Below are 20617 nucleotides of genomic sequence, written 5' to 3'. Positions count from 1 at the left end.
ATTTGAGCACTCCATAGTGCTTTTATCCCATAATTTAGTTAAGTCAAGAATAAGTTCAGTTCAGTTTAGTTCAGTCACTCAGTCGTGTCCAACTCTTTGTGACCCCATGGACTGCAGCATCCCTGTCCATCACCAGCTCAAAGAGCTTGCTTAAACTGATGTCCATTGAGTCAGTGATGCCATCCAACCATCTCATCCTCTGTCATCCCCTTCTCCTCCCACCTTCAATCTTTCCCAACATCAGGGTCTTTTCATTGGAACTTCAGCTTTCAGCATCATTCCTTCTAATGAATATTCAGGACTGATTTTCTTTAGGGTTGACTGGTTGGATCTCCTTGCAGTCCAAGGGACTCTCAAGAGTCTTCTCCAGGACCACAAGTCAAGAGCATTAAGTCTTCGGTGCTCAGCTTTCTAAATGGTCCAGCTCCCACATCCGTACATGACTACTGGAAAATCCATAACTTTTATGAGATGGACCTTAGTTGGCAAAGTAATGTCTCTGCTTTTTAATATGCTTTCTAGGTTTGTCATAGCTTTCCTTCCAAGGAGCAGCCGTCTTTTAATTTCATGGCTGCAGTCACCAACTGTAGTGATTTTGGAGCCCAAGAAAATGAAGTCTGTCACTGTTTCCATTGTTTCCCCTTCTATTTGCCATGAAGTGATGGGACTGGATGCCATGGTCTTAGTTTTTTTAAGCCAGCCTTTTCACTCTCCTGTTTCACTTTCATCAAGAGGCTCTTTAGTTCCTCTTCACTTTCTGCCATAAGGGTGGTGTCATCTGCATATGTGAGGTTGTTGATATTTCTCCTGGCAGTCTTGATTCTAGCATAAGCTTCATCCACCCCAGCATTTTGCATGATGCACTCCACATATAAGTTAAATAACAATAAGTTAGGGAATGGGAATGAAGATTAATTTTATGTCATACTAATAAGTAATTGTGTTTTATTATTCAAGGGAACATTTTTTTGGAGAACTTGGTTAGTTTACTAATGAAAATGTTTTTAGTTGAGCGGAGCAAGAATTTAAAAATTTAAAGTTATCTTTGTTCAAGAGATGAATTCATAGAAAAAGAAGAAAATGTCTGGATATCAGCCAGCAAAGTGTTAGTAGGGAGATCTGGCAATAGGGATTGCTTTTTTTTTATGTTTTGTACCTGTTTTATGAAAAACAGGTACAAACCTTTCTTTAAAAAGCATTTATTGTTATGCAGCCGTGAATCATATGCTCCAAGGTAGCTTCCTCACCTGACAGTCTTAAGAATTGGCTACCTTTCTAAAGAAGGGAGATTCCAGAAAGATTCTACACACAGCCAGCTGAATCATAGAATGAATATACAGAAACCAATGCTCCTGTGTGTTTATCTATTTTTATACTTGTTTCTGTAGAGGTTTTTTTTTTTTTTTTTTAATTGTCTCTCTTTTTCTGTAGTTACTTCTCTCTGTAAGAGAGACATACATATTCAGCTTCGTTTGAGTCATCCTATGTGAGTATCTAGGGAAACCATTGACTCTAGGATGTGTTCTTTTCTTTCTTTTTTTTCTTTTCTTATAATTGTACCTTGAATGGGGTTCTACTCTTTTTGGCCCTGGACTCTTTCATTCTTTGGTTGCAATGTTTTATGTCTCACGTGTTGATATTGTAAAATGAAGTTTTTCTCTTAAGGCATTTCAGACTTCATGAGACATGTCTCAACGCTTTCCTTGTGTTGAGTCTTGCAGTATTTTAAAATAGTGAAAGCATAATGAAGAAAAGTTGAAGAAAATTTAAAGCTTCATAGTGCTTTGTAGTGCTCTGAAAAAAAAAAAGTTACAAGAAACATGCATTTCCCACCCCCTCACTCTACCCTCACCCCTTGGTCCTGCATTTTTTTTCTCAGATTGTGTGTTTAGTGTTTATGTGAGGAGTCTGTCGTTGACTTTGTGACTCTGCCGTCAGGTCCAGGTTGAGCTCTGCCTCGTCATCCTTGATTCTCCCTTTTCCAGAATAAGATATTTCTAATTTTCAAACCTTTTCTGATTTTAGGCTTTGACAAAGTTCTTGAAATGTGTTAATTGGGATCTACCTCAGGAGGCCAAACAGGCACTGGAACTTCTAGGCAAGTGGAAGCCTATGGATGTAGAGGATTCCTTGGAGCTGTTGTCCTCTCATTACACGAATCCAACAGTGAGGCGCTACGCTGTGGCCCGATTACGGCAGGCCGATGATGAGGTGCTTTAGTGTTCACTACTCCTCTGCAACTGGGTACATTTTAAACTGGGACCTGTGTGTGTGTGTGTGAGAAAGAGAGAGAGAGGGAAAGTTTTAGAAGGGAAGAGGATATACTATGTGTGTTTTTAGAAGCAAAATTAAAATATTTCTCTAGGGGCTCTTCTGTGAAATGAAAATTTACTTCCTGATCTGTTTATGATGGGACAGCCTCCCCCAGGGCATTTACCTGGCAGCAGAGCTTGTATTGCTCTGTCTGGAAAAAGGAATTCCAATGAAAAATGGTTTAGTGCAGTACCAGCTAGGGAATAATTCAGATCCCCTCTATCAGTCAGTCTACAACAAGCCACATTTAATAGTAGTTTTGAAAAGCCTTTGGGGCCTTTAAAGCATAGAGATGCGTGGTCATCTTATTCTTTTTCAGACTCCTCCTTTAAACTTTAAGCTACTACAATTGTGTGTGTAAGTAAATTTTTTTAAAGGTGGTTTTGAATCCTCTGCAAGAAGAAGACTACAAGCTTTATAGTGGCTGTTTATATACATATGAGGCCACCTGGGAAGGTTGGAAACTGTATTGACCCAAAACATTGCTAGATGTTGAATTTTAGTAATTCCTAATCAGGTAGATGAATTCACTAATTTTTTTATAACTTATTAATTTTTATAGAGGAAATGTGTTCTCATACTTAGCCTGCAAGGCTTATGGAACATAAGATGACTCTTCTTAAGCCTCAGTATATGTATAGGAGTGCTCATCATGATTTTGAACTCCTAGTGGTATCTGAATTTCAAGAAGCAGAATGCCACATTTATTAAAGTTGATAGTTGTATATGTATCTAATTACAGTAAAATTTAAGCACTAAAGAAAGTAGTACTGTGACTGTTCATGCGTAATTTACCTATCTTCAGAGTTGCCAACTCATAGACAATTTTGTTTTCATCTCTAATGCCAGTTATTCTCTCCTCCCCATTCCTTACGTTCCACTAGATTATTCTGAGGCAATTCTCAGATATTGTATAATTTTTTTGGACTAGGATGTTTTTCAGTCTCCTATCAAACAGCAGTTCCTAGCATTGTGATTCAGTATATTATCTTCTTTATTGTTTTTTTTTTTTTTTACTATAGCACAAGTAAAAATAAATTATTGCAATATTTATTTAAAATGAAGTATTTATTTTGAAATTCACTAGAAATTTCACTTTAGTCATTAAGTCTTTATCTGTATTTGACATGAGTCAGGATTTAGATAAATGTCTTGGGTTGTAGTCAGTACAGCCCTCCCCAACATGGGTTCAGAGTTTAAATAGAAATATTATAAATCATCATTTTTGGTTGTCTGACTGCTGCTGCTGCTGCTAATTCGCTTCAGTCGTGTCCGACTCTGTGCGACCCCATAGACGGAAGCCCACCAGGTTCCCCCGCCCCTGGGATTCTCCAGGCGAGAACACTGGAGTGGGTTGCCATTTCCTTCTCCAATTCGTGAAAGTAAAAAGTGAAAAGGAAGTCGCTCAGTTGTGTCTGACTACATTCCCTTATAAACTTAGAGGTTAAACATTTAATTGTCTCTGAAATTAATAGTATTAGTGCAAGTACTGAACTATTTATAGATTTTTTATAATTTTTGTTATGAGATAAAGAATGATGATAGAAATATTGCATGTATCCCAAACTGCAGAATATGGTTGTTAATTTGGGAGTGTTTTTTGAGGTTTTAGAGATGATAGATAGTGAGATGGTAGCTATCTCTTGATTTCCCTTTCTCTGAACTTGGTTCAATAATGAATTTTGTATACTCAGCTTAAAAAAATATTTTAATTTAGTTTCTACTGATTCTTCAAATGTACATTAAGATTTGAATTTTGGATTTTATCTGACTCTGTGTACCCATATGTCTTTGGGAACATGTGTTATTCTCACCTCAGTTTCCTATCCAAAAAAAATGTAAAAAATAGTGATAGTAGCTATTTATATCACTTAATAGTTATGAGGAAAAAATAACATGGGAAAAATTTTGAAAACTATACTTATACATAATATGCTGAAAGATTATAAATTTATATCAATTTTATACTAAAATCATTCATGTTGCACCTTTCTTTTCTAATTGGTATAAAATGTTTCTCTGCTTTTGCATTATCTGTGGCTGCTGCTGCTGCTGCTAAGTCACGTCAGTCGTGTCCGACTCTGTGCGACCCCATAGATGGCAGCCCAACAGGCTCCTCTGTCCCTGGGATTCTCCAGGCAAGAATACTGGAGTGGGTTGCCATTTCCTTCTCCAATTATTATCTGTGGAGTAGTATGGTATTCATGGTTATGAACTTCAAATGTTTTTTAGTATTTCAAGTGAAAGTCACACAGTCATGTGTGACTCTTTGTGACCCCGTGGACTGTAGCCTGCCAGGCTCCTCTGTCCATAGAATTCTCCAGGCAAGAATATTGGAGTGGGTAGCCATTGCCTTCTCCAGGGGATCTTCCCAACCCAGGGATTGAACACAAGATCTCCCACATTGCAGGCAGATTCTTTACCATAGTGAGCCCTTAATGTAGTCCTTTAATATAATATAATCATGTAAACACAGCATCACATCAAAGGTCACTTTGTCTAAACATCTACATCTTGGACAATTGAAAAACTTGAATGAAAATGACTGCACTTTATATTTGGACAGTAATTCGTTCAGGATGCCATAGTCCCTCTAGTACTCAAGCCTGTATGTGTGTTACTTCATTTTCCTAGTGAGGTCTTCCTGCTGTTCATCCTTCAAGGAGTAGCACAGACCTCAACATCTCTGAGAAACTTCTCTTAACCACTGAAGGAAGCAGATGACATTTTGGTTTCTTTTCTGCTCCCACAGCATTTGGTTTGTTCCTTTACTGTTATTATATTATCATGTTTTTTTCTTTTTTTCTGATTTGCTTTCCTTTTAAATTATAAATGAAATAGTAACATTGAAGCTCCTTTAATGATTCCACTTTTCCAGCCATTTTTTATCCCCCGAAAAATAGTCACTCATATCTTTTCATATATTCTGTATGCAAATTGCAAGCATATATATACATGTATGGTTTATATGATGAAAAGTGAAAGTCGCTCAGTTGTGTCTGACTCTTTGTGACCCCATGGACTGTAGCCCGCCAGGCTTTTCTGTCCATGGAGTTCTCTAGACAAGAACACTGGAGTGGGTTGCGTTTCCCTTCTCCAGGGGATCTTCCCGACCCAGGAATCAAACCCAGGTCTTCCTTATTCCAGGCAAATTTTTACCATCTGAGCCACCAAGACATCTCTTAAAATTAAGGTAAATAGGAGTATCCTATCCATGTTTTTAAAAGCATGCCTTATTAACTGAACAGTATAATCTTGGACATTTTCTCATATTCAACAAATACAATAACTGGTGTCTGTAAAGTCTGGAAACACAGGCAAATGAATATCAAGGCAAATGATGTCAAAGGTACATCTAGTCTGTAGAAAAACACTGTGGTTTTAGACTTTATGGATACCTATAGATCTACCTTATTCTTTTAAAACAGCAGCATAATATTTTACTGCACATTTATTTTATAACTTATTTTACCAGTCAGCCTCTTGTGGTAAGCAATTGTTTTATTTCTAATCTTTTGCTGTAACTGTATTAGTGAACAGAGTTTTGTGTATGTTTTTCCATATTCTTGAATAAGTAACCTGCATTGAAATTGTTAAAATATACATGCCTTTATCACAATTTTTCATGAAATTTTTTCACATTTTAAAAATGTGAAAATTTTTGTGACAGTCATTACTGTTATAACTACCTCACCACTGTTATCTCTTATTTCTGTTTGTTGGTTAAATGAAAACTGCATTTTTATTTTAATATTTATGTTTTATCTAGTTTCTTTAGTGATGTCTGTTTATAGTTTTAATAGGTGTTAAATGGGTCCCTGTAATTTGTAGGTATAGCATCATGCTATCTGAAAAACATTAATATATTATAAATACAATATATGATAGATGCTGAATTCCTAATGTTAAACTCACCTTACATCTGTAACATATATCTTAACCAGTCTTTTAATGTCTTTCTGAATTGGATTTGTTTAATGTTCTTTAAAGGCATTTTTAAAAGCCATATTTCTTTCTATGGTGTGGCTCAGAAGGAGAGAGATTCTCCATTAGAATTTGAGGAAGAAATAGCATTTGAGAAAGACATTGAAGGAAGAGTAGAATTTCAGAGTTGAACTTGAGTTTATTTTCCAAGTGGAGAGAGCAATACGAGCAAAGGCCAGGAGATTGAAAAGTGCAGGAAAATAGAAAGTATTTCATTTCACCAGAAATATGGGATATATGTAGCTGTCTGGGAACCAGGGTCAGAACCCATGTCTCTAACTGTAAATGCCTATATGAAAAATTACTCTTAATTCAATAAGAAATAGTGATTTTGACATGAAATCTTGCATTTGTATTCTAAAGCATTAGAATTAACTTCTTTAGAAGAATGACGATTACTATCTAGATAGTATTTCATAGCTCTTGAGAAAGTTTTCCTGAATTGTCTAAGATAGAAATCTGATTTGTTTGTTTGTTTGTTTTGCTTTACTTAAATGCTTATATCCTTCATGCCTGGAGGGATTTTATGTTTTTTGAATGTGACTGTGTAATGAACAAACAGCCTTTGCACTTAACTATTGAAGTTAATTTATTTTCATACAAATGAAGGAATGGGTAGTTTGAATACAGAAAGCAGATGACTAACACAATCGTACTGTGATGAGTGACTTAAAAAGATGTGTTTTCTTCTGAATTTCTCCTTCTTGGGGAATTTAATAACAGTGCAACCTTTTTGCTTTCATGCAATAAGTCTTTTCTGTATTTGGGAAAGCACACTAGGTGGTACATTCAGCAGCATTTCCAAAGCCTGTCTGGTAATAAAGGGTAGCAGTGAAACTGAATTACTTAAACCTCCTAAGAATACTTGATTAAACAATTTTCTGTTATATAATTTTTTCTTAGAATATACATAGAAGAATATCTAGAGCTATAAGGTGTGATAAATCCTAAATAAGATAATAGAAAATCAAACATTTATTGATCCAATTAAAATTTGTTTTTAGAAGCAGAACTCTATATAAGTATTTTGATAAAGTCATTTGATTTTCCTGGCCACTGATACTGATATATTTGAATAAGAATTAATAAGGCAGTTATCACAGAGTGGACTTCCCTATAGCTTTTGCGGTAAAGAATCTGCCTGCAGTACAGGAGACTTGGGTTCAATCCCTGGTTTGGGGAGATCCTCTGGGGAAGGGAATGGCACCCCACTCCAGTATTCTTGCCTGGAGAATTCCATGGACAGAGGAGCCTGGTGGGCTACAGTCCATGGGGGTTGCAAAGAGTTGGACACAACTAAGCAAATTTGGAAAACTCAGCAGTGGCCACAGGACTGGAAAAGGTCAGTTTTCATTCCAATCCCAAAGAAAGGCAATGCCAAAGAATGTTCAAACTACCGCACAATTGCACTCATCTCACACGCTAGTAAAGTAATGCTCAAAATTCTCCAAACCAAGCTTCAGCAATATGTGAACCGTGAACGTCCTGATGTTCAAGCTGGTTTTAGAAAAGGCAGAGGAACCAGAGATCAAATTGCCAACATCCTCTGGATCATGGAAAAATCAAGAGAGTTCCAGAAAAACATCTATTTCTGCTTTATTGACTATGCCAAAGCCTTTGACTGTGTGGATCACAATAAACTGTGGAAAATTCTGAAAGAGATGGGAATACCAGACCACCTGATCTGCCTTTTGAGAAATCTATATGCAGGTGAGGAAGCAACAGTTAGAACTGGACATGGAACAACAGACTGGTTCCAAATAGGAAAAGTGTTAACGTCAAGGCTGTATATTGTCACCCTGTTTATTTAACTTATATGCAGAGTACATCGTGAGAAATGCTGGACTGGAAGAAACACAAGCTGGAATCAAGATTGCCGGGAGAAATATCAATAACCTCAGAGATGCAGATGACACCACCCTTATGGCAGAAAGTGAAGAGGAACTCAAAAGCCTCTTGATGAAAGTGAAAGTGGAGAGTGAAAAAGTTGGCTTAAAGCTCAACATTCAGAAAACGAAGATCATGGCATCTGGTCCCATCACTTCATGGGAAATAGATGGGGAAACAGTGGAAACAGTGTCAGACTTTATTTTTCTGGGCTCCAAAATCACTGCAGATGGTGACTGCAGCCATGAAATTAAAAGACGCTTCCTCCTTGAAAGGAAAGTTATGACCAACTTAGATAGCATATTGAAAAGCAGAGATATTACTTTGCCAACAAAGGTTCATGTAGTCAAGGCTATGGTTTTTCCTGTGGTCATGTATGGATATGAGAGTTGGACTGTGAAGAAGGCTGAGCACCAAAGAATTGATGCTTTTGAACTGTGGTGTTGGAGAAGACCCTTGAGAGTCCCTTGGTCTGCAAGGAGATCCAACCAGTCCAATCTGAAGGACATCAGCCCTGGGATTTCTTTGGAAGGAATGATGCTAAAGCTGAAACTCCAGTACTTTGGCCACCTCATGCGAAGAGTTGACTCATTGGAAAAGACTCTGGTGCTGGGAGGGATTGGGGGCAGGAGGAGAAGGGGACGACAGAGGATGAGATGGCTGGATGGCATCACTGACTCGATGGACGTGAGTCTGGGTGAACTCCGGGAGTTGGTGCTGGACAGGGAGGCCTGGCGTGCTGCGATTCATGGGGTCGCAGAGTCAGACACGACTGAGCAACTGAACTGAACTGAAGCAACTAACACTACTCCTCAGCCAATTAAGCTTTCATTTAGTTTTTTGTGAAAAGAATCATATAATGGTAAAATCACATGTATTGCTTTTTGTCAGTATTTGGGCAACTGTAAAAAAGGTTGACTATGTCAGTATAAGAAAAAAGATGAAAAGAATATATTTTGGTATTAAGTAAGGGAAAATAGCATGTTGGGAAGTAGTCATCTTCATGCAATTTTTAAAATGGTGGAAATGACAAAGAGTAAATAAGCAATTAATTGCAAATACTGGGCTTCCCTGGTGGCTCAGCTGGTAAAGAATCCACCTGCAATGTGGGAGACCTGGGTTCGATCCCTGGGTGATGGTCCCCTGGAGAAGGGTATGGGTACCTACTTGAGTATTCTGGCCTCTGGAGAATTCCATGGATTGCATAGTCCATGGGGTCGCAAAGAGTTGGATACGACTGAGCGACTTTCACTCTCACAAATGCTGTAGTTGTTAACAAAATACAGAAGGAAAGATTTGTTTATACCTGAAGTATAAATATAAATATTTAGCCAGGGATTTAACCTGGTTTCTGGGCTTAAGGAACGGTGACTAAAATTAAACTGGTAATCACAATGTCTTAATACTACATAATTGAATTTTAACTGCCTGAGTGGCAATTAGAACTGGAAGATAATAGATGCTGTCAATTTTCTTTTGAGTTTTGTGAGTTTCTTCAATTTGTAATTATTTTTGAAAGCAAAACTTTTGGCGTTTTCTTAATAGTCATTGGGAGGGGCTAAGAAGTACATTTATAGAGTATGATGGAAAATACTTCCATTCTTAACATTAAGGGAAAACTCAGAAAGGTAAAAACAACTTTCCTGATGCTTTTTTTTTCGGTATGAATTATCTCACTGTTTATCAGAAGAAGTAGGAGAAATTTAGATTTAGAAATTTGTTTTCTTCAAGCCAGTTTTGGTAGTTGGAAGGAAAATAAATATTTCCTTTAACTGAGTGTTAAAATATCTACTTCATTGTAGTTTCCATTTAAGAGACAACCCAAATTCTCTAAATTCACTCAACTCCAAATTCTCTTAAAGGGAAAAAAAGCAATATAATATTTTTTAAAAAATCCCAACCAGGAAACATTATGAAATAGAAACACTTTGAAAACTTAATAGATTGGAGTTTCACATGTAATCTTAGACCTAAAATGCCATTGCTGTAAAAAGGATCTTTTGTTAATTTCTCAGCTTTATATGAACCATCTCAATTATTTTTCTTAGTTTTTGTTTTTTTTTTCTGTGCTTTTGGGATACTTTTTATTTTTTATTTTTATTTTCTAATAGAGCATGACTGATTAACAGTGTTGTGTTAGTTTCAGGTGTACAACAAAGTGATTCAGTTATATATATACATGTATGTATTCTTTTTCAAATTCTTTTCCCATTTAGATGATTACAGAATATTGAGCAGAGTTCCCTGTGCTGTACAGGTCCTTATTGGCTATCTGTTTTAAGTATAGCAGTGTATACATGTCAATGGGGTACCATTTTAAACAAGATGTTTACTGGTCACTTACTCTGTGCCAGGAACTATTCTGTGACTTTTTTCCTGTTAACTGATTTAATCCTCACAACTCAGTCTCTAAGGTTTATATGATTATGGCCATTTTAAAGAAGAGGACCCATTGAGGCACCAAGAAGTTTAGAAACCTTGGGACCTGCCCAAGGTAACACAACTGATAAGTGGTAGATTAAATCGTTTAACTTGATATTTAGGAATACCTATAACTTGTATGTAATCATTTGCATTTTTCTAATATTGGCTTATTTTTTGTTTGTTTTCCAGGATTTGTTGATGTACCTATTACAGCTGGTCCAAGCTCTCAAATATGAAAACTTTGATGACATAAAGAATGGATTAGAACCTACCAAGAAGGATAGTCAGGGTTCAGTGTCAGAGAGTGTGTCAAATTCTGGAATAAATTCTGCAGAAATAGATAGGTATGGATATCCAGGGAGGACTTATTTTCAAATCTGATAGTTTTCTACCTTTTCAGACTGTCGTCTTTTCTTTTTTCCCGGATGTACCAAGCCCTGGTTGGTAATAAGTTTGAAGTTCTACCAGTGAACATGGCATGTGTGCTCCAGAACACAAACTACTGTATTATAGGGCAGTGTTTTAAAAGCAAGCTATAGAGTCAGAATGCCTGAGTTAAAATCTTAACTCTACCACTTGCTAGCTGTGTAAACTTCTGCAAGTTAAATATTCTCTCTGTGCCCCTGGCCCTAGTTTCTCATGTTAAAAATGGGGATACAGCAATAGTAACTGATCTTTAAGGACTGCTGAAAGATTAAATGACACACATAAAGCATTTAGAAAAGTGTCTGACACGTGGTGCTTGGTAAGTGTTGGATGTCATTGCTGTTCATGCAAAAAGAAAATGAAAGATTAGGCATATTAGTGGACTCAGACATTTTTATTGTAAAGTTGTATTTTTTATTGACTGCTTTTCACCTCTTTAGTAGTTAAAGCAACCTGTTAATTGAATTGAAAGTAGGCTATTAACAGTAATAACAGTTAAGAACTCCCACCTCTGTAGCAGACACCAGGAGATGGCCCATATACATTAAACTTGTTATTAGTAATCCTCTGAGGTAGGTGTTCATATCCCTAATTTAGACATGAAGAACTTAAGGAGAAGTAAATTCCCAAAGTCTTCTGTGTTGCAAATTAGGTAGAGTTTACTCCAAAGCCCTTGTTCTTTCTACTTTGCCATTTTTCTTTTCATAAAATCTTAAAATTTGAGATGAATAGAAACATTTGTATGAGAAGTTCTAGACTTAGTGTGTATAAAATTGTTTTGTGAAGAAATCATGAGATTTGTTAATTACAAATGAGATCTAGAATTCAGATTATCTGGATTAGTACAGTTATTTCGATTATCACATGAGTTCAAGATTATATTTCTGAATTTTTGTTGATGATAATGCTTTTTTTTTTTTTAAATCTGCTGTTTTTCACTTAGAAGGAAACTGAGAAACAGTGAGGGGAAAACATTTTTTTTTTTTATATAGACTCCTTTATGTTTTCCTGTTTTTAAGAGAGGAGATCCCTTACATTTTCTTCCACTGTACATGAGAGGGCTTCAGTCTCTAGGCATGTTTACTTAACTTCATCTTACTTTTTCCACTTAGAGTGTTTTATTAGAACTCTATTTAAGATTTTATGACAGGATTTAAACTATAAACTATTGTATCTGCTGGTCACCAATTTGTATGCTTTTTAAAAGATGAAAAAGAGATAGGAGTTGTCTTGTGGCCAAATATATTTGGAAAATACTGGCTTAAAGTAAAATGTACTTTTTAAAAACACTGTAGTATTTATCAGAAACTTTAATGTATGCAAACTTGCACATACATCTCAAAGATGAATCACCCATATTCTTTGACTATGGAGCCTCTTTTCCAGAATCTAATGTGACTCAGTGCTACCCAGAACACACTTCAGGAGATGGTACTTTATCCAGACTCACTTGTGGTGAACTCTAATGTGACTCAGTGCTAGCCAGAACACACTTTAGGAGATGGCACTTTATCCAGACTCACTTGTGGTGAACTGTGCTGAACATATGTATCTTCTCTTACAGAAAGAGGATTTTACATATCAGTGTATTATTTTTTCAGCTCCCAAATTATAACCAGCCCTCTTCCTCCAGTGTCTTCCCCTCCTTCTGCATCTAAAACGAAAGAAAGTTCAGATGGTGAAAATCTGGAGGTGAGTACAGAGCTTTTCATGTTTCCTGTAGGAGGGATCCTATCAAGTAAACATTTTATGTTGGTCTTGAAAATATTGATTTTGATGAATAATTACAACTTTATGAAATAATTTGGTTTATGATACATGTTTATAACTTTTCCTTTCAGCAAAAAGTGCCATCAATTCAGTTCAAGGCATTTTATTGGTGCCTTTGGACATGTTAATATAAATGGATTGAAATACAATGTAAAAATAAAGTGGACCTAAATATTTTATTAAGGAAACTCAGAATATTTATTGTTAACACATTTATGAACATTACTGGAGTTGTTGGTGTTTGTAATTACCTTGTAGAAATGTATGACTTTGATACTAGGGAAATAAACTAAGCTGCTCTTAAGTTCTTTTACCTAAGCAGAGGTAAAATTTTTTTTGAGGTAAAACAGGTCTATATGGCTAGTGCTACTCTGAAAATTGTATTTGGGAGTACATTTGCTGAAGTTCAACTAGTATGTATTGTTGTTTTTTATCCCTGTGACTTCTAATTTGAGAAGAACCTTTCATATCCCTGATGCTGAAAATAAGTAATACATGCTTGATATTGGAAAGTTTGTTTTGTTTTAAATGTATATATTCAATATCATTTCTTTTAGTCACATTTTAGGCATTAATGTTGTTAACTGAGTGACATTTGTTTTCACTATTAACTTTTAATTAGAGTATGCTTGTCTCTGCCTACCTCTTGATATATCAGGAAATATTGAAAAAATAATTTTATATTACTGGATCATAGAATCCTTAAAGGAGTTCTTTAAGGAACCATTTAGCTCCAGTTTATTTTTCTCTTTCAAAAGGGACTGATTGACTGATTCAGTAAGCAGTTCATTCACATGTATTTTTTTGAGTTCTGTGTACCAGAAATTGTTGTAGGTGCTAGGGTTGATACATGGACGGAGGAGCCTGGTGGGCTGCAGTCCATGGGGTCGCTAGAGTCAGACACGACTGAGCGACTTCACTTTCACTTTTCACTTTCATGCACTGGAGAAGGAAATGACAACCCACTCCAGTGTTCTTGCCTGGAGAATCCCAGGGACGGGGGAGCCTGGTGGGCTGCCGTCTCTGGGGTCGCACAGAGTCGGACACAACTGAGGTGACTTAGCAGCAGCAGGGTTGATACAGCAGAGAAGAAAACAGTCAAAATCTTTTCGCTTCATGGAATTCATTCTAGTGTTTGGGCTGATGATAGTCAATAATATTTATATGCCGTAAAAGAGTAGAAGAAAAATCAGAATAGAATGATAGAGAATGTTGGGGTGGGGTTAGGTGATTGAAATTTTGAAAAGGCTGTTCAGGGAAGGCCTCCCAGGAAAAGTGACATCTTCTGTAAAGATGAAGCAGGTGAGGAAACAACCGTGTGGTGACCTGTGGGATGAGCACTTTAAGCAGAGGGAACAAGGACCAGTTTTTTGTACTACTGCCCTGAAACATCTAAATGCATTGATCTCTACCTTTTTTTTTGTTTATCAGTACCCTTTAATGTTTGCTTTCCTCTGAGTACAGCTTTTATCCCAACTCATCATTTTAATCATTCTTCAGTTCCCTTGGCACAGTCTTAACCCTTGATAAGGCTAATTAATTACCTAATTTGTCTGTGCCTTAATACTTTGAAAGAAATCACATAGCCTAGCGTGTTGATATCACCATACATTCATGACCACAAACACCAGGTGGGCACTCAACACTGGCTGACTTCCTACATTTCTCTAGATGGTTGCTCTCCCTGCTCTACAGTGACTCTTTCATACCTTTTCAGCCCTGTTCTTTATGCCCTGCCTCACAGTTCCTAGATCACAATTCTGCCTCATTTTTAATGGAAATAAATAGGAGTCATTAAATAAAAATGGTTCCCATTTACCATCACTAGATTTACAGATGTGAATCTCTTCCCATTCTTTACTTCTGTTTTCTTAACAATGAATAATATAACCATCTTGAAAGATATGCTCTCTTCTTTTCCTGGTAGAAATATTCAGATATGTTAGTATCTCTCATTTTAAAAATTCAGATATTGGAAAAAAAAAGAAAACAAGAAAAATTCTTCCCTGATACCACATCCTTCACAACAGTACCTAATTTTCTTTGTTTTCTTCATAATCAAGTATCTCAGAGGAGTTGTTTGTCCATCTCGACTCTCCTTCCTTTCTTTTTAGTCTTTAATTCACATCATTCAGGGCCTTTGTTTCCCATCATTATATTAAAACTTACTTTGCTAAAATAAAATAGTAAATGGCTTCAGTGTTTGTGGTTGTGTGTATTTAAATTTCTCGCAGCATTATTCAGGAAAATAAATGACTCCCTTCTTGAAAAGCTGACTCTTTTCATGGTTTGAGTGATACCATACATCCCCCGTTTTCCTCTTCACCTCTCCAGCCGTTCCTTCTTGGTTTCCTTTGTCAGTACTTTCTTGTTGCTTGACATGAGTACCTCAGGGTACTCACTGCTAGCACATTTCTCTCTCCTGAGTTTTAGATTCGTATATCCAGATATCTACTTGATTTCTGTTGTATATCTGACAGGCATTTCAAACTTAATATTTCAAGATACAACTCTCTCCCCCAACACTCTTGCTTCACTTGGAATTTCTGTGACGTAACAAATCAATCCATTTACTAAATCCATAAATTTAGGAGTTGCTGTCAGTTCTTTTTTGTTTCATACATCCTCTCCATCAGCAAGTCCTATCAATTGTACTTGCAAAATATTGTAATAATCTATTGCCTCTCTGTCACCATTCAGTCTTCTAGACTACCGTAATAGCATGCTGACTGATCTCACGTCTGTACTTCTCAGAGCAAATAGAGTCATTTTCAGAAGATGTAAAGCAGATCACCTCACTCTCCTGCTTTAGATCTTTTGTTGAGTGTTGATTGCTTTGCAAATAAAGTCCATACTCAGTAGTGTGACAGTTTGGTCTTTGCTTCCCTTTTCAGCCTCCTTTACTTTTGTGTTCACTGTATGTTAGCTACATTGGGCCTTTTAAAAGTTCTTTGAACAGTGAGATTCAGGGCCTTGGTCCATACCATCATGCTGGTCGTGCCTAAACATCACATCTTCATTGCAGCCTCTGACCTCGCAGTCCAAGTTATTTTTATGACTTCCTTTAATGCATCTCTCCTCCACTAAATGTTAAGCTTCCAGTAGAACCAGGAACTCTGCAAACTATGGTGTCCTTAACCTCTCTCACATATTGCCTGGTCTAGAATAAATATTAGATAGGTGGGATGGAGGGATAGATAGATGCATAAAAATCTGATCTGTGGCATAGGTATATAGGTGAAAACTGATAGGCAAATGTAGACTCTCTTATTTCCCCCTCGTGAATAGCAGATGGTAATATATAAATACATTTCTTTTAATTCTTTCAGCAAGATCTGTGTACCTTCTTGATATCAAGAGCCTGCAAAAACTCAACACTGGCTAATTATTTATACTGGTATGTGAAATAATTTTTTATTTTATAATCACTGTTTAGGACTATTTTTTTCCCAAACTAAACAAAAAGGCAGTTTAAAGTATGAGCAATCATCCAAAAACCTATACAGTATTTATATCTAGCTGTATTTCTTTGCAATTATGCTCATGGAAATGCTTGTTAGCATCACAGTTTTTCTTCCTTTCACTAACTTTCTAGGATCTAAGATAAAACTAGGTAAGTTAATTGATTTTTTTCAGTTTTATGTCTGTTTGCCTTTTATGCTGTTTAAATAGTGTAAGTATGATACTTTACTGTAATTCAGTATATTCACATTATTTACTAAAATACTGCAATCATGCTAAAGTAGAATTTGAAGTTACTTATCTTATAGATGAGGAAACTGAGGCAGAGGCATGATGTAGCTGAACTTGCTAAAACTTGAGCTGGGATTAGATCACTGATTTCAAATTTTGCCATTTACAGAGTGCTTTCAGTGACCTTTTCTCGTTTGTTCATGTGAAGTTAAATAGGGCAAATGTAAGTATCTCTGTTTTACGTGAGAACACATTTCCTGAAGGAAAGAAAGAGAAGAACTAAGGTATAGAAAGGTTAACTGACTTACTGAGACACACTTAATATGAAGCATGGCTCCCTTTTGTCATAGAATTTTAAAGTGTAGAGAACAAGTAGCTTAAGCCACAGGAGAAATACTTTGTTTTTGGTTCAGTTAAAGAAAGCAGTAGGATTAAACACTAGACAAGAGAACCGTATCCAGTTTTTAGCAAACAAAAGGCAGAGCCAGTGGGTAAGCTCTACTTGAAGCCTCTGTACATTTGAGAGAACATTTTTTTTAAACTTCCCGACAAACTTGATATTTTTTTATCTGTAGAAAAGATCCGGGATTTAATCTTACTGCTCAGTTTACTATGTTTAACTGTGTTTTTCTGTTTTGGTCTTTGTAATGGGAAGAAAAATAATTCCATGCTTTTCTTTAGCAATTTAATATAATATTCATAAAACTACATTTCCCTCACAGTAACTTTCAGTATGTCCGTGAAAATACATCCACAGAATGTTTTGGCTAGTTAATCACCATTTTAACTTTGAAAGGTTTGCTTAGAAATTATTATATTACCAAATCACTACTATTTCCTTTTAATGCAGCTTCTTGCTTCCTAAAGTTCTCCATATTGCAGTTTGAATTCTTAAGTGTATGTCTATTAATTGGTGTTAAGGAAAAATACTTCCTCGTAAAAATTTAGGTAAATAATTTAGAGTAAATTAAAATGTGTAGGGCACAGTGCCAAGGTTTTGAGTAAGTACTTTTAAGCCTTGTAAGTATTTAAAAATCAAGGTTTAATATATTTTTAAATGTTTTACTAAGAATTCCTTTATAGCTATATTTATTTCCTTGTAATATTCATTTCCTTGTAATATTCATGGAAAGTTTCTCTGGCTCATTACTTGCAGTGTAGATTAGTCACTTATAGAAGCTGTTTGTACATACACTGATTATGTGCTGTTTAAAATTATGTATTCTTTAGATTTGAGTGTAGACTAGATTTCACTGTAAAATTTGAAATTAGTTGTGATAAAATCTTTGCTGTCTTATTTCAAGTAGGAAGAGTTTTCAAACCATTCTGAATGCAGCTAAACAGTAGGAAATCTATTCGGTGAACAGTTTCCAGTGAGGCAACAGTTTCTGTTCAGAAAGAGTACTTTGTTTTCTCTACAGATAATAAACAAAGTGAAGCCCTAGCTCCCAGTCTTATAAATGTTCCATCAAACTTAGATTTGATTTGTGTTCTCCCACTGTATTTCTGATTCACTGATGCAATAGCATGTGCTATGTCTATTCATTCTCTGAGGAGTAATTGTTTTTCCCATATTTACAGTCCACATATTACATATTCAGAAATACTCAAGGGGGGAAAGAGCTTTTGATGTGGACTTCTGACTTTGGTAGATACGACTTTTGTGGTTGTAGCATGAAAATAAGGAAATAATTTCAAGGAGTTGACTTAAAATAATCATTCTTTTCTGTTGAACCTGGACAGAGTAGTATAAAATATTAATCACATGTAATAGTTTATATGCTTCTCAGTCTAAGCTTACCCTAACAAATGTATTAAAATATAAATTTCAGTTGATTGTGCTATTTCATTTTGAACATTTTGAATTTCCTTGTTCATCTGTTCCCTTTCTGTTGATTTAAACAGGATTCCTGCTATAGTTGAATCCTTAGGGGCCTATAATAATACAGACAATCCTTTTAAAATAAATGATGTCAACCTTTTAAACCACAGAGAGAAGTAATAGCTTCTAATCTGTTAAATGTTGAACATCAGGATCTATAAATTGTTCCACTTTTTTTTTTTTCTATAGCTATTCCAGTATGTTGAAATTAAAAATAAACTTTGGCTGCTTTGACATGTTTTTCTGTAACTTTTAAGACCTTTCAAGGTAATAAAGTTTATTTACCTCACAAAATGAGATTGTCAGGAAAGTAGGTAGCCCACTGCTGTCATCATACAATGGGTACCCACATAATTTTGTCTGCATTTCTACTTGAAAATGACAGGTTTTAAGGAAGTTCAGTTCAGTTCAGTTCAGTGGCTCAGTCGTGTCCGACCCTCTGTGACCCCATGAATCGCAGCACGCCAGGCTTCCCTGTCCATCACCAACTCCCGGAGTTTACTCAGACTCACATCCATTGAGTCGGTAATGCCATCCAGCCATCTCATCCTCTGTCATCCCCTTCTTCTCCTGCCCCCAATCCTTCCCAGCATTAGGATCTTTTCCAGTGATTCAACTCTTCACATGAGGTGGCCAAAATATTAGAGTTTCAGCTTCAACATCAGTCCTTCCAAAGAACACCCAGGACTGATCTCCTTTAGGATGGACTGGTTGAATCTTCTTGCAGTCCAAGGGACTCTCAAGAGTCTTCTCCAACCACAGTTCAAAAGCAGAAGTACATGAGTGCTTTGTAGAATCTTCTTACTGCTGTGAACGGAGTTCAGAAGTGACTCAAATCTTGGTCTTCTTGTCTTAATCTAAGTTTATCCTTCATTTTGGAGATGACAGTCATTTTTGTTTTAGATGGACTTGCCCTTTGTATCAGAACTTTGGCTTGAGTGATTTTGAGAGCTGTTTGTTATGTGACCTTTATCACATGGCTGTAGCCATTGTGTTTACTTGGTAGTCAAGGGGACCTGAACAAAGCAATGGAGCCTGTATATCACGGTCATCTGTATTGCTCATTTAGAAAGGAGTTGCTGTGTAAATACAGGAAAAGACAATGAATATACTAACGTGACAAAGATAGTAAAGACTTTAAAGGATTATTGTTGTTGTTCAGTCACCAAGTAGGGTCCAACTCTTCACAACCCCCAGGACTGTAGCATGCCTGGCTTCTCTGTTCCTCACCATCTCTTGGAATTTGCCCAAGTTCACATCCAGTGAACTGGTGATTCCATCCATCCATCTCATCCTCTGTCACCCTCTTCTCCTTCTGCCTTCAGTCTTTCCCAGCATCAGGGTCTTTTCCAGTGAGTCAGCTGTTCACATCATGGCCAAAGTATTAGAGCTTCAGCTTCCACTTCAGTCCTTCCAAGGAGTATTCAGGGTTGACTTCCTTTGACTGATTTGATCTCCTTCTTGCTTTCCAAGGGACTCTCAAGGTGATGGAGATAGTAAAGACCTCACTATTCCATACTGAGACTTTGCTACCTACATACTAAGGTGATGGAGACGGTAAAGACTTTAAAGAGTTATTGGCTTTTTTAAATTTTATTTTAAATTCGTATGTGTCCTGTGGCTATAGAAGGACACTTATGAATCCTGTGGTTTTCTTTGTTCAAGATTTAAGAATGCTTTCTTGAATTTTTGGTTTTGAACTATTGTCAGGAACATAAAGTAAATGTAGTTTCATGGTTTAGTTTTTCATACTGCTTTACAGAAAATTCTAGGTTATGCAGCTCTGAGGACTTCCAGATCACCTGTTATTATGGTACAGCATGGCACTGGGAAGTCAGTAGGAGAAGGCACTTAACTTTTACCAGCCTTTAAAATATTTCTGTGTATAAGACTATATTGCATATGTCAGGGCCCACTAAATATTTTTTAAGATACAGAATCTGACATCAGGTTTTTTATAACTTCTGAAGGGAGCTAGGGAGTAAGTTGTGAAACAGTGATGAGCCAGGTAACATTATCAGCAGAAGTTGTTGTGAGAGGCCGTACCTCTTCTGGGACGTTAGAGAAGAAGGAAGTTTTTAGTGTTTAAGAGTTCCGGGAAGTGATGGAGTGTCCCTGTGTTTGAAGTGTGGGTAGAATCAGGAAGGGTGGAGGCGGGAAGGTATTTCAGGACAGTACTATAACATGAGCAAAAGCACAAAGTGGGGTAGGGGAGTCGAGCTGACTAGAGTGTGAATG

General features: G+C 36.4%; 1 protein-coding gene across 11 annotated transcripts in view; it reads left to right on the top strand.

Moving 5' to 3' along the window:
* The window catches only part of PIK3C3 (phosphatidylinositol 3-kinase catalytic subunit type 3), a 165724-nt gene that overhangs the window by 72294 nt on the left and 72813 nt on the right, over positions 1 to 20617 (top strand). For 5 of the 11 annotated variants that reach the window (XR_015153421.1, XR_015153420.1, XR_015153419.1 and 2 more), the window contains exons 10-13: positions 2026 to 2211; positions 10798 to 10952; positions 12636 to 12726; positions 16134 to 16201. Coding sequence is in view for 6 of the 11 variants with exons in the window: in XM_086372254.1 (XP_086228380.1) it covers positions 2026 to 2211; positions 10798 to 10952; positions 12636 to 12726; positions 16134 to 16201 (500 nt within the window). In the remaining 5 variants the exon portion in view is untranslated. Of the gene's footprint in view, positions 1 to 2025; positions 2212 to 4373; positions 5295 to 10595; positions 10679 to 10797; positions 10953 to 12635; positions 12727 to 16133; positions 16202 to 20617 lie in introns of those variants that run through there. The other 6 variants (XR_015153422.1, XR_015153423.1, XM_086372259.1 and 3 more) reach the window with 5 other exon arrangements.

This window comes from Bos grunniens, chromosome 24, assembly GCF_055505025.1.
Source record: "Bos grunniens cultivar Pamir isolate PY7600 chromosome 24, Bosgru_T2T1.0, whole genome shotgun sequence".
Taxonomy (NCBI): Eukaryota; Metazoa; Chordata; class Mammalia; order Artiodactyla; family Bovidae; genus Bos; species Bos grunniens.
This window is presented reverse-complemented; position numbering and strand designations above follow the sequence as displayed.